The sequence below is a fragment of the Nicotiana attenuata genome, chromosome 2 (genome assembly GCF_001879085.1).
Source record: "Nicotiana attenuata strain UT chromosome 2, NIATTr2, whole genome shotgun sequence".
In the NCBI taxonomy this organism is placed as follows: domain Eukaryota; kingdom Viridiplantae; phylum Streptophyta; class Magnoliopsida; order Solanales; family Solanaceae; genus Nicotiana; species Nicotiana attenuata.
Window position 1 is genome coordinate 14,622,759 of NC_031990.1, and position 12,583 is coordinate 14,635,341.

Consider the following 12,583-nt stretch of genomic DNA (forward strand, 5'->3'; position numbering starts at 1 on the left):
AAATAGGCTATAAAACCCTTCTCGATCATATTTCGAGCCTTCAAGAAAGAAATAACCCGAATGGAACTAACAGACGAACCCCTCCACTCTAATATGGGTAACTCAGGCATCGCCAAGGTAACAGCCTTGGCATGGCAATAAAGAATGGTATGGTACGGAGACAACCAGTCTATGCCCAGGACAACCTCGAAATCAACCATATCAAGAAATAAAAGGTCCGCCCTGGTATCAAAACCACAGAAAGTCACTATATAGGACTGGTAGACTCGATCCATAACAATAGAATCACCCACTGGCATGGATACATTTACAGGAACACCCAAGGACTTGCGAGATACATCCAGATAAGGAGCAAATAGAGAAGAGACATAGGAATAAGTAGACCATGGATCAAATAGTACTGAGACATCCCTACTACAAATAGAAATAGTGCATGTGATCACTACATCGGAGGCGACTGCCTCTGGCCTGTCTAGGAAAACATAGAATCTAGCCGGAGTGCCACAAGACTGGCCTTCACCTCTAGGGCGACCCTACCCACCTTTCCATCGCCTCTGGCCGGCCGGTGTGGTAGCGGGTGTGGTAATCATGGGCCGATGGTCCAGCTGCACTACCTTGCCCCGAAGTTTGGGACAAAACCTCTTCATGTGGCCCAATTCCCCGCACTTAAAACAACCCCTCGGGGTGATGAATTACTGACCCGAAGTCTAAATTTGATGGCCTGAATACACACTGAAAGGATGCTGAATAGCTAGCGAACGGTAAGTACTCTCTAGAATAGCACTGAAGTAGGGTCGACCTGGAGCACCCCGAGCAGGCGGTGGTCTGAATACACGGGCCTGCTAGACTGGCCCCTGATGAACTGACCTCTTCCCTCAGGCAGGGCACCATTGAATCCACCAAAATGTCGGGGCCGCTTATCCCTCGGTGTAAACTCTCCACTGCGGTTTCATATTCGCTTGATCCTACGAGCCATATCCACAATCTTATGAAATTGAGTCCCCATCTCTACCTCAAAGGCCATAGAAACCTGAATCTCAGGGTGCATACCTGCAATGAACCTCTGCACCCTCTCTTCATCCACTGGGAGTATAATAGCTGCATGGCGGGACAAGTTAGTGAATCTCACCTCATAGTCGGTCACAGACATATGACCCTGACGGAGCCACTCGAGCTGATGCCAAAGCTCCTCTCGCTCTAAAGGTTGTATGTACTTCTCCTAAGTTAGATGCGTGAACTGATCCCAAGTCAAGGGAGGTGAACCTGCTGGCCTACTAAAGAGGTAAGTCTGCCACCATCTGCGGGCCTTTCCCTCAAGGTGAAAGGTTGTGAAGTCCACCCCGTTGGACTCCAATATCCCCATGTTACGTAGCCTCTCCTTACATAGGTCAATGAAATCGTGGGGGTCCTCTGATCGCTCACCCCCAATGACAGGAGGACGAAGCCTAGTCCATTTATCTATCCACTTCTGCTGCTCAACGATTGTGACTGATCTGGGCTCTGGCACAACCGCTACAACTGGCTGGATCCTGCCCGCAGGTAGTGCACCTGGGATCTGATAAACAGTAGCAGCGTTCCCTGGAGCCTAAGCGGTAAGGGTCTGTGCTCCCCCTCCTACTTGAGATGTGGTTGGGTCAGTTAGAAATAAACCAGCCTGCGTCATAGAATTCATGAACCGTAACACTGGCCCATGACCTCCTAGAATTCTAGTGTAGTCATGAAATCTGCTGGGGTTGGCTCAGCTGCAAGCGCCTCATCTTGCTCCTCAATAACAGGATCGTCTACTGGATCCACTAGTGGTACAACAGGAGCAACTCTAGGACGCCCTCGTCCTCTGACAAGAGTTGGAGCCCTTTCTCGACCTCTACCTTGGCCTCTAGCAATGGGGGGAGCAGCTCCTCTACCATCGGGTATATCAGTTGTGTGCGTTCTCACCATCTGTGAGAGAATAATAGAAATATACTTAACACAATATCAACTACACGATAGGAGATGAAGAAACAGAGGTTTCCTAACACTCTATAGCCTCTCGAAGATAAGTACGGACGTCTTCGCAGAGATCCCCAAGACTATACTAGGTCTGCTCATGACTCGTGAGACCTATATGAACCTAACACTCTGATACCAAGTTGTCACGACCCAAAACCTATAATAGGTCGCGATGGTACCTAACACCGCCGTTAGGCAAGCCCACACGTGAATCTCCAATTTAATTATTCCTTTTTAACTTTTAAAAATAGAAGTTTCCTTAAATACACCGAATAAAAGTAAAATCTCATGAAACCGTACATGTTTCCTTCTCAAACATATCAAGTGTGACTAATACATAAACCACGGTGAGAGTAATAATAAGTACAAACAGTGCATAAATGCTAGAAGCCCCCAAAACTCGGTGCTACAAATGCATGAGCAATCTAGAGAATATATGAAACTAATACAACTACTATCCGAAGTAAAATAGACAAAAACAGTAAACAAGATAGAGGGAGACTCCGGTGCTGCAAAATCGAAGCAAGGCAAGAAGCTCACCACTAAGTCTTCGTGGAAGTGCGTCTACGGGCCCGTGTGACCACTGGATGTACCTGTGTCAGTATCTGCACATTCAGTGCAGAAGTGTAGCGTGAGTACGTACACCAACACGCACCCAGTAAGTATCTAGTCTAACCTTGAAGAAGTAGTAACGATGGGTCGACTTGACAGTTACTAGTGGTCAAATAGTAATAAAATGCATAAAGTAGACATGGAGGATGTACAAAGTAGCAACGAAACAGATAAAACATTAATAGTAAAAAATATAAAACATTAATAGTAAAAAATTTCAATATGAATCTATATCAAATCACTTAAATGTCATAACCGGCCTCAAAGGCGCTAACTCAACTAATACCAAAAGCCAATCCAATTCGAGTATAAAGCACAAGTCTGCCGAGGCGAATGACCACCATACTGCTGAGGCGAACAACCCAATCCCATAAGAGTAATTTACAACACCGTTGAGGCGTACAATCCGATCTCATAAGAGTAGAGAAACTACCTCTCTTGCGGAATTACATTCGAGTCGAGAAGACACGGATCTATAGTTCATCAAATAATTTCACAAATTTCCAAACTAAAAGGCTCAATCAATATTTTTTTTCTAACCATAATCTCAGTTATAAATTATGGGAATCAAGTACGCATGATAAATACAAGTAGCACAATTAAGGTATGATGTGAATCTAGGTCCCGGACATAACATAATGTATAGCTACATAGGGTCTCTTGTCACCTCGTGCGTACGTAGATCCCCACGACAAGTAACACACAATAATTGATACACCTAAGGGGATAAATTCCCTCTTACAAGGTTAGGCAAAAGACTTACCTTGCTTCATAATTTAACTATTAAACTAATTCTCAACCAAACCTGGAAAGTCCATAAAAATCACCCCGGGACCCACGTGCCCGAATTTCAAAAATTTCGAAGATAAATGTTACTCATGATCTCACGAACTCAAATATGTAATTTATCCCCAAATCTATAATCAATTTCGAGGTCAAAGCCCATTTTTACCAAATCCTAGGTTCTAACAAAAATCCAGCAAATTCTTCTCTAATTTCATGTTAAATCTACGCATAGTCTGTGTATTTAACTCAAGAATTGATAGGGATCACTAACCTTGTGATGTTCATGAAAATCCCCTACAAAATGCTCTCAAATTCATCCAAGACCGAGTAGAAAATGAGGAACAGAGACTAAGTCCCGTAATAAATTCAAGTCTTCCTAGTGATTCCTTCTTCGCGATCGCGGAAAATGCCTCGTGATCGCGAACGCAAATTTCTTCCACTGCCAAAATACTCTTCGCGTTCGCGATGTAATGGTCGCATTCGCGATGAAGCACTCTGCAACCTTCCGCGTTCTCGATCCGCAGATCGTGTTTGCTAAGGCCAAAAGCCTTCCTGCCCAACTTCGTCCTTTTTCTTCTTCGCGATCACGGTTGGGCCTCCGCGTTCGCGAAGCACTGCCAGGTCCACTTCGCGTTCGTGGACCCTTCTTCGTGTTCGCGAAGGGAAATCAGCTGCCACTCCAAACTTCCTTCTTTGCGATCGTGTTCGCGAAACACACCAACAATTTTCAGCCAACTCCAACTTGCTCCGGATGGTCCGAAACATGCCTGAGCCACCCTCGGTCCCCATCCAAATGTACCAACTAGTCCATAAACATATTGCGGACCTAATCGAAGCCTCGGAACACATAAAACAACACCGAATTCAAGAATCGCGCCTCAAAACCTCATTAATCAACTTCTAAGCTTCAAACTCATTTCATTCAGCTCCGAACGCGTTGGAACATTCTCAGACAACTCGGAATGATGCCAAATTTTATGCACAAGTCATAAATCACAATTCGAACCTATTTCAAGGTTCAGAATCCCAAACGGACATTGGTAATACCAAAATCCACTTCAAGTCAAACTTAGGGAATTCTAAAACCATCAAAATGCCAACTTTCAACAATAAGCGCCGAAACGCTCCCGACCCAACCGAAACTCAATCCCAACATATGCCCAAGTCCAAAATCATCATAAGAACCTATTGGAACCTTCGAATCCCGATTCTGAGGTCGTTTACTAGAAGCATTGACTCAAGTGAAATTTGATCACCTTAGACAATTATTATGAAACTAAGTGTTCGGAATTCAACCCGGACCTTTCCAAAACCAAACCAACCATCCCCGCAAGTCATAACACTAGTAAAAGCACATACTGGAAGTCTTAAATAGGGGAATGGAGATCTATAAAGCAAATCGACCGGTCGAATCGTGGCAGCACGTGTTCATTGGACACACGTGTTAATCATCGAAACTCAAATCTCAATAATTAGAAAAGGTGCTTAGTAAAGTAATTATTTGCCAAAATGAAGGAAAACCAAAGTACAGAACTTGCCTACTACTGCTTTTTCCTGATCACAACTACATTCTGCTGTCCAAACTGTATGCTCTAACAAAGCAATGTCAGATTCTTCTTCTAAGAGTTGGTATACTTGAACTAAAATAGTGGTCATAGAGGTTCAGAATGTAGACTGTTTGACCGGATGATTCAGCTCCCAGCTCTAGCATTAAGTCTCACAAGTGTGACAAGAGCACACGACCTCCATCCCATTTGGTTGTCTCGATTTGAGTAGGTATAGAGTTTTGAATGAAGTGGAAAAACTAGTAATTGTTTTTAGTTTTGAGAATAGTAATAGTTGTATCAAGATATCACTAAGGAATGCTGCAAAAAATATGTACATCAGTTTTTCAAAGAGCAAAGACAAATCCTATCTCTGTTCTGTTTTTGTTGTACATCCACACATATGAACAGTTTTTTAAAGAGAAAAGAGCCCAAAACCAAAGATAACAACTACTTTTCGCCTTCAAGCCCATCCCTTTCTGAAACTTGAGCTAATCTCTATCATGCTATCATCTGGACGTTATTAACTTCACCAAATCCAGTATCCGAACATAGTGAAAAAATAGAGAAGATTCTTTGCCTTCAAGCCCATCCCTGCTCACCCTATTGCTTCCTGTAAGGTTGTTGCACGGGCTCCCACCAATTACTAGATCAAACCTTCCATATGAATCTACGAGCCGCTCCAAGCAATCTCCATCCAGCTGCTGCACATCGTCAAAATCTATAAGATTCCCTTTCTGGTTAGTTTGCTCCCACCAGCTTTTCATAATATTCCTATTGACTTCACATATTTCCACGGAAATCACATTTTTCAATGGAATACCAAGACGGTAAAGAGCAATTTCAGCACCGCCAATTCCAGAGAAGAGTGACAAGACGTTGATACCATCTGGAAACTTTTGTTTCAACACCGACAAATGGTATGCCACTGTATCAATCTATAAAAATATTGTAACAAAGAAAAGAAACTAAGTAAAACAATGGATGAGTTGCTACGATACATTTTGCAAACCAAAGATTACAGGGGAAGGGGAAGGGGGAGAAGGAAACAAAACTTGGAGATATATAGCGAAAATCAGAAGAGATAAAGTTACGCAAACCTGGAACGAGTTACCAAGCGACTTGTATCTATCGGTCCTACTTATACCCCTGGTATGGTTCTTTGGAAATCCTAATAGCATTTCAACTTCATCAGGCTCCAAAGGAGCAACTTTGTTTCTCCCAACCCACACCAAATTCCACTTCCGACATTCATCAAGAACATACTTCTGCACTCTCATAGGTGGCTCACCATCGAAGTCCTCCATAGCTTTCCTGATTCTATCTGTCAATCTTGCACTCGCAATGGATGTTTGCAAACAATTTAAGTGTGTTCGTGTATCCCAAGATGGCCACCATTTCTTTGTCAGGGGAAATGCTTCATGAATGGTACATGGGGGGAATGGAAGCAAAGGAAATCTATTTTCAACTGGCAAATTATGAACATATCCCCTTTTTCTTGCAGCAGCACAAAAATATTTTGAGTCAACAAACTCGGGCTCAATATCATACAAGAATCTGGAAATGGTGTCCCACACACCCTTTGGAGCTAAAGCAACGTTTTCATAATAAAAAAATGGGGGCCCAATAGCTTGCTCCGGAAGAGTTCTTTTGACCATTGTTGAAACTGATTCGGTAGGAATCCCGTATCCAATCATATGTTTGGGCAATCGAATTGTCTCTTCATCACAAATCACCCTTTGCTTTTTCCTTTTGCATAATTCATTATACATCTTCCTCTTCATGGATCCACCACTACCATTCAATATATGCCCTAGTTTTGGCTGTCACAATGGAAGGAAGGCATCAATTAATGAAACATAATATTGCTAATTTGTAGTTAAAAATGCGAACAGAGTAGAATAGACTATTACTTCACATGAATCCATTTCAAAATACTGCAAGGGGAAAGCATACCTTTACATCTTCTGGCAGATAGGCATCTTCTTCTCTTGCCATTTGAGCAGCGTAGATGAAATCTGTCAGTTCAACAAGCGATGCTCCTGGACCTAGAAAGTTGTGAAGAGGACTATAATAATCTGGAAATGAATTCAAAAATAGGTGCTGCAATTCTAAAAAGATATTCAGGAACATCACAGCGTCAATAAGCAGATTTTGTTCTAAATACAACGGCGTTGGCACAAAGTAGGCTAGGAACTCAACTTAGTAGCGTCTACCTAGAACTTGCATGAGAAATATTTCTTCAGCTAGTGATAAAACATTAGCATAATTAATACATATCAAAAGCGAAACCAAATGTCTAGCTTATCTGATAAGAGATTTAGATAAACTTAGCAATACAACAACAACATACCCAGTCTTATCACACACCGTGGGGGAATATACAGGAAAAAACATTATTTAATATACGCACCACATCTCTCCATTGCTATGGAAGCGTCCTCCACTGGGTATCCCATATTTACCAGGAGTCGTTCTTTGTGCTCTTTTTCAGACAAAGAACTGCTCTCGTCTTTCAAGTAGCATTGTTTAGCAGAATACTATCACACATTATAAAAGGAAAATTTTAGAAAATCTTTACATAATTGTGCCCAGAAAACTCATAACAGGATTCAGCCGCAGAGGCAGATCCAGGATTTAATGCTTATGAGTTCCTGCAACGACCTCGAGTAAATTTTCAATAATAATGGGTTCACATTCAAATATTTATAGATATTTAGTAAATTTTTTTAGCACATTTACACTGTTTGGACAAAATTTACTGGGTTCACGTGAACCCGTGGGTCGGAAGGTGGATCTGCCCCTGGATTCAGGACCAGCAAATATCTTAAATGGTAAAAGAAATATTAGTTGATGCATAAATAGAGCGAAATGTCCTTTAAGCCCCAAAAGTAGTGGGCAGCTAAAAATTAATACGAGTCGCATTCATCCAACTTTCAGCACTATTGTCACAGATCACCATCTCCTCATTTCAAGAAATTACTTCCAAAACAAACCACTTCTCTGTACCCCAAATACCAATAAAATAAAAAGAAGGAAATATCTTGTGTTTCCTCCAACTGGAAGAGCCTGATCGATGACTGTCAAAGATAGTCGCTGAAAATCACAGATATTTTGTAATTTTAGTTCTTCACATATTTGTAAAACTAAATCACCTCATATTAATCATAAAATCTAGTAAGAGAAGAAGCCATGGGTGTTCAAAAATACTGTATAACTGACATTGAATTGCATAAAAGACATGTTGCAGAGATCAAAAAAGTGTTCGATCAAAAAATGACTATATGTATCTTAAAAGAGAAACCAGATCGACTATTTTATAAGCCACAGTAAGACACAAGACATTGAAAGAAAAATGGAGAATGGTGTATGATTGAGGATAACATACTATACTGTCCGAGTCTGAGGACCAACTTTCTTCCTCATAAACATCATCTAGAAAGTTCTCGTTGTATTCAGAAGAGCTATCATCAGAACTAATGTAGGGCTTCAGCTGAGAGCTAGTATTAGGCTGTTCTTCACGAGAGTCTTCAAGGGCCTGCAATGTCCGAAGACAAACAAAAAGTACGATTAATACTGCTAAAATTTGTGCAAACAAAGATCAATTTTTTTCTATTTTTGGTTCGTAAAAGGGAGTTTTGCTTGTTTTAGAGGTCATTACTTGTGAAAAAATTAAAGGACGGAAGGAAAATAGTCATGACAATGAGAGGCAGATAAAATTCATGCATGTTCTTAACATAATTCAAGTTTATCTGAGCTATACAGACAGGATAAAGGACAATTGGCATCATTCGTCGCACAGTCAACACCTCGGAATCCTCTGTGTTCACATGGCACAATCTCTTAGTGTCACCATCTCCATTTAACACAAACCTTGATTTATCTAGATTCTAGACTTTACTCTGAACAAGTAAACGGGCTTCTCACTCTAGACGATCTTATGCAAGTAGTGGCACGTATACACAAATATTAGAAGAGCAAAGGTTGGTGAACAAGAATATCTTCATTCTCTCAGACAGTTACCTTCTCTTACAAAATCTAATATGAGAAGTTTAGCAAACAATGAGGCAGACATTGCGCACCTTCAATGTCAAAAGAGCATCCAGCACCAAACCTTCATTTTCTCCTGCATCTCAAGTCAAAATAACATAAATATCACAGTTGGACAAAAATTAGTTGTATAAAGACTTGGCAAATCCAAATACCATTTTGCTTTATTGCTTTTGCAATAGATTCTTCACGAAATCCCATCATTACAAACTGCTGAATGAACTTGGACTGGGATGGTACTGATGATGAGCTTGCCTTCAGGTAAGAGAAGACCAAAAGAGACCGTAAGTTAGACGCAATGTTATTATTCCATTCCAAATCCTAAAGCATTTACCTCCCCGTTACAACTAACAGCATGCTGCCCTGTAGTTCTTAAATCCGTGCATGAGGAAAATGTCATGTCCTGTATTTCTTGTATTTCTAATTCATCTTCAGTATCCCAGTCAATGTTGTCATTGTCTTCTCCAGAAAGATTGTTGTCCTGCACGGGATTGAAGCAAGAAATACAAACGAAGAAGAAATGATTTTCCTCCATTTATCAAATATATGAATAAAGAAGGATCATATACTTTCTTTTCTGAACTATAAGTGAGACCAGAATGAAGTAAAAAAAACTGCATAAGGTATCGAGGAACGAGATAAATTTACCATTTCTCAAGGCACGCCAGAAAAAGAACTCCAAATCGTTCATCAAGAAGAATAATTCAGCACACTACATAAGGTAAACGTGAATTACTGCCATTAAAGCTCCACAGAGCAATCATCAAAGCAAAAAGTTAGCCCAGAAAATCTCACACAGAAAACTCAAAACACAAAAGTTTCTTCATGTCCTGAAACAAAGGCAAGAGAGATAGCACTAAAGTTCATTCCTTTTGGAAACAAAACATTGGATACCTTTTCTAATGAATTAACATTAAGACAAAACCAAATTTCCAATCTCATTCACTAAACCAAGGCCTATATTGAAAAGGAAACCAAGAGACTATGCTCCTAAATTTATTTTTTCTTTTGATCAAATGACTTTGCTCCTGGACTTTCCTAATATCAAAGTTAAAGAAGAGAATGATCGGAGATTTTTGGACTCTTACTTCTGCTTTACCCATCTGCGTGGACAAAGTTTTAAAGTCCTTACTACTTGTTAGACAAAAGATTTTCGATAAAAGCAAATTCTTTAGGGAACCTTATTTCAATTGATTACCAACTTATGCGAGCAATGTAGCCACCAAATAACCTGCACTCAAGTGTAATCCAGTTAGAAACTATTACATGATACTTCAACTCAACCTTCAGTTGATCATGTAAGAAGCTCATGCACAAGTAAATTTTAAGCCCTTCTTACCCGCCAGAGTTGACAGGAAACTGAAAGTAAGAAAGCGCCTCAGTACATAAAAAGTAATTAAGTATGTGCTCGTAATTTATAAAAAGGGGAATAATGATTCGTGAGAAATTAGTCCTTTCTATGTACTATCAAGAATTCAAGATACTACTACAACAGAATAGATATTCTCAGTAGCTTCTAATGTCAAATATCCTCTTCTCTCCTCTTCTACATAAGTAAGATAGCAAAACGTTGAGAACATTTGTGGACTTTTAAACATTCAATAATGTTCGCGGAGAGAACAAAACCGTTTTCACCAGCTTATCAATGTGCATCTATTACTACAGAGAGAAAAGTATATTATCCCTATCTACTTCAAAGTTCTATAGAAAATGAGTACATAGTACATCAAAAGTGTCCACTTTCACTTGATGTCAAAGGCAACTACTTCCATTATCTTTTGCCTTGAAAAAATGCCCTGCACGTAACCTAAGTGATTTGCACATACCGAACGAAGGGAGAAACAACCAAAAGAAACTTCAAAAAACCATGGATGGTTTAGTTCAATTTGTAGCTGTGTTGAAGACAAAAGAAATTGTTTAGTATCTCTTGTCTCAAAGTATTTTGGTTTTCCCAACTATGCTACAACTGAAATTCGGATAGATTCGCCTAGGATGTGAAAATTTTCAAAAGCTATTGACTGAAAAAAAAACAATAGTTTACAAAGCAAGATTCATCTGAAAAGTTTGAACAAGCATCGAATTGGACTAAGTGCAAAAAACATTAGCAATTGTTAAACAATAACTTCACCATGAACCATCATTATATCAAACTAAACTGATTTTACATAGTTTCGTCCCCTGTGTACACCAAGAAATTCAGTACCCACTAAAATTAGGTAGAAACTGAGAAATTTTAAAAAATGTATGACAGGCTATGTTGCTTGGACTCTCCAAAAGTATTGTGGGTGCGTGTCGGATCCTCCAAAAGCAGTTGATATTTGGAGGATCCGACATGGGTGCGGGAGCATTTTGGAGAGCCTGCACAACATAGATGACCGGTCATTTCCAGCTTGTAATCAAATGGTGTATCCATTAACTTATTTGATTAAGATGCTAAATGGGTTATTTAATCCTACTCATTGTCCATCTTTACGGGGGATCAAGGGAGTGTTTTTATTTTGATTCTTTTTAGTCATTTAAGCATTCGCCGTTTTGATTGTTTTTTTTTATGGAGAGGGATTCGAACCCTTGGTATTTCTATAAATACTTCGGTTTTCAAGACCGATTCTTTCAACTGCTACATCCTCAAATCTGCATATCTATCCTTCTAAAAAAGTAATTAATTTCATCACAATCACACAATAATTTGCCAAAAAATTGATCTTTTTTTTATTTCTTGCCTCTACATCGTTTTTGTTTAGGTTACATGCAGCAAAAACTTTCATTTTCTGTTATAAGGAAGAAAAAAAAACCTTTATTTGCCATGTACTGTGTGGATACGATCATACACATTTCTAGTGACCTAGCTAGAGGAATGATCACAATAATTTTCCATTGCATGTGGAAAAAGAAGAAATTACTTCTACGTAATAAATAAACTAATGACACACATGCAGATATAAATAGACCACATTTACCAGAATTAGCGTGCGTGACTCCTTGAGAATCAACGAGGCACAAAGCTAAACACAATTTTTCAGTCGGTAAATTTCTATACAAATGTTTAAATTTTGGAAAGTGCAGGTAAATTACACCAAGCAGTAGACACTTGGCTGGTTTGTACAAAGGGAAGAAGAGAGACTGAGTCACTGTTTGGGGCTGAGCTTGGAATTTACATATATCACCTTAACATAAAAACGCACAATAACCAACATCGAGGGTGAAGTAGTCATTTCGTAAAACAAACTTTTTGATGCAGGGACACGTGCTTTCTTTTTAAAATTTAGGACACGTGCTTCCTTATTACTTCGTACAAAATTTGGGTCTTGACGAGAAAAAAGAAATGCTGGGTTTTGTTTTCAAGGAATCGGGAGGTATACCTTTTCTTGAACATTGTACAATAATAATACTCCATCCGTTCCGTTTCAATTTATGTGAATTTGTTTGATTGGATATAGAGTTTAAAAAAAATAAAGACTTTTAGAATTTGTGATCTTAAACAACTCAAAAAGGGGCCCACAGTATTTGTGTGGTTGTAAAAGCTTCTCATTAAGGGTAGAATTGTAAGTTTAAGCTAAATTGTTACCAAATTTAGAAATGAGTCATTCTTTTTGGAACGGACC

General features: G+C 39.5%; 1 protein-coding gene across 2 annotated transcripts; it reads right to left on the reverse strand.

Moving 5' to 3' along the window:
• On the reverse strand, positions 5,235-12,017 carry LOC109244579 (DNA (cytosine-5)-methyltransferase DRM2-like). 2 transcript variants are annotated; one of them, XM_019411691.1, is made up of 10 exons: positions 11,939-12,017; positions 9,630-9,693; positions 9,316-9,462; positions 9,137-9,236; positions 9,014-9,057; positions 8,320-8,469; positions 7,345-7,471; positions 6,888-6,979; positions 6,032-6,754; positions 5,235-5,869 (listed from the first exon to the last, which is right to left on the reverse strand). In XM_019411691.1, exons 2-10 carry the CDS (start codon positions 9,630-9,632, stop codon positions 5,441-5,443), a joined length of 1,815 nt encoding a protein of 604 aa, XP_019267236.1. In that variant the 5' UTR covers positions 9,633-9,693; positions 11,939-12,017; the 3' UTR covers positions 5,235-5,440. The 2 variants fall into 2 exon arrangements, with proteins under 2 accessions (XP_019267236.1, XP_019267244.1); XM_019411699.1 differs by lacking the exon at positions 11,939-12,017 and having other exon boundaries at positions 9,630-11,851.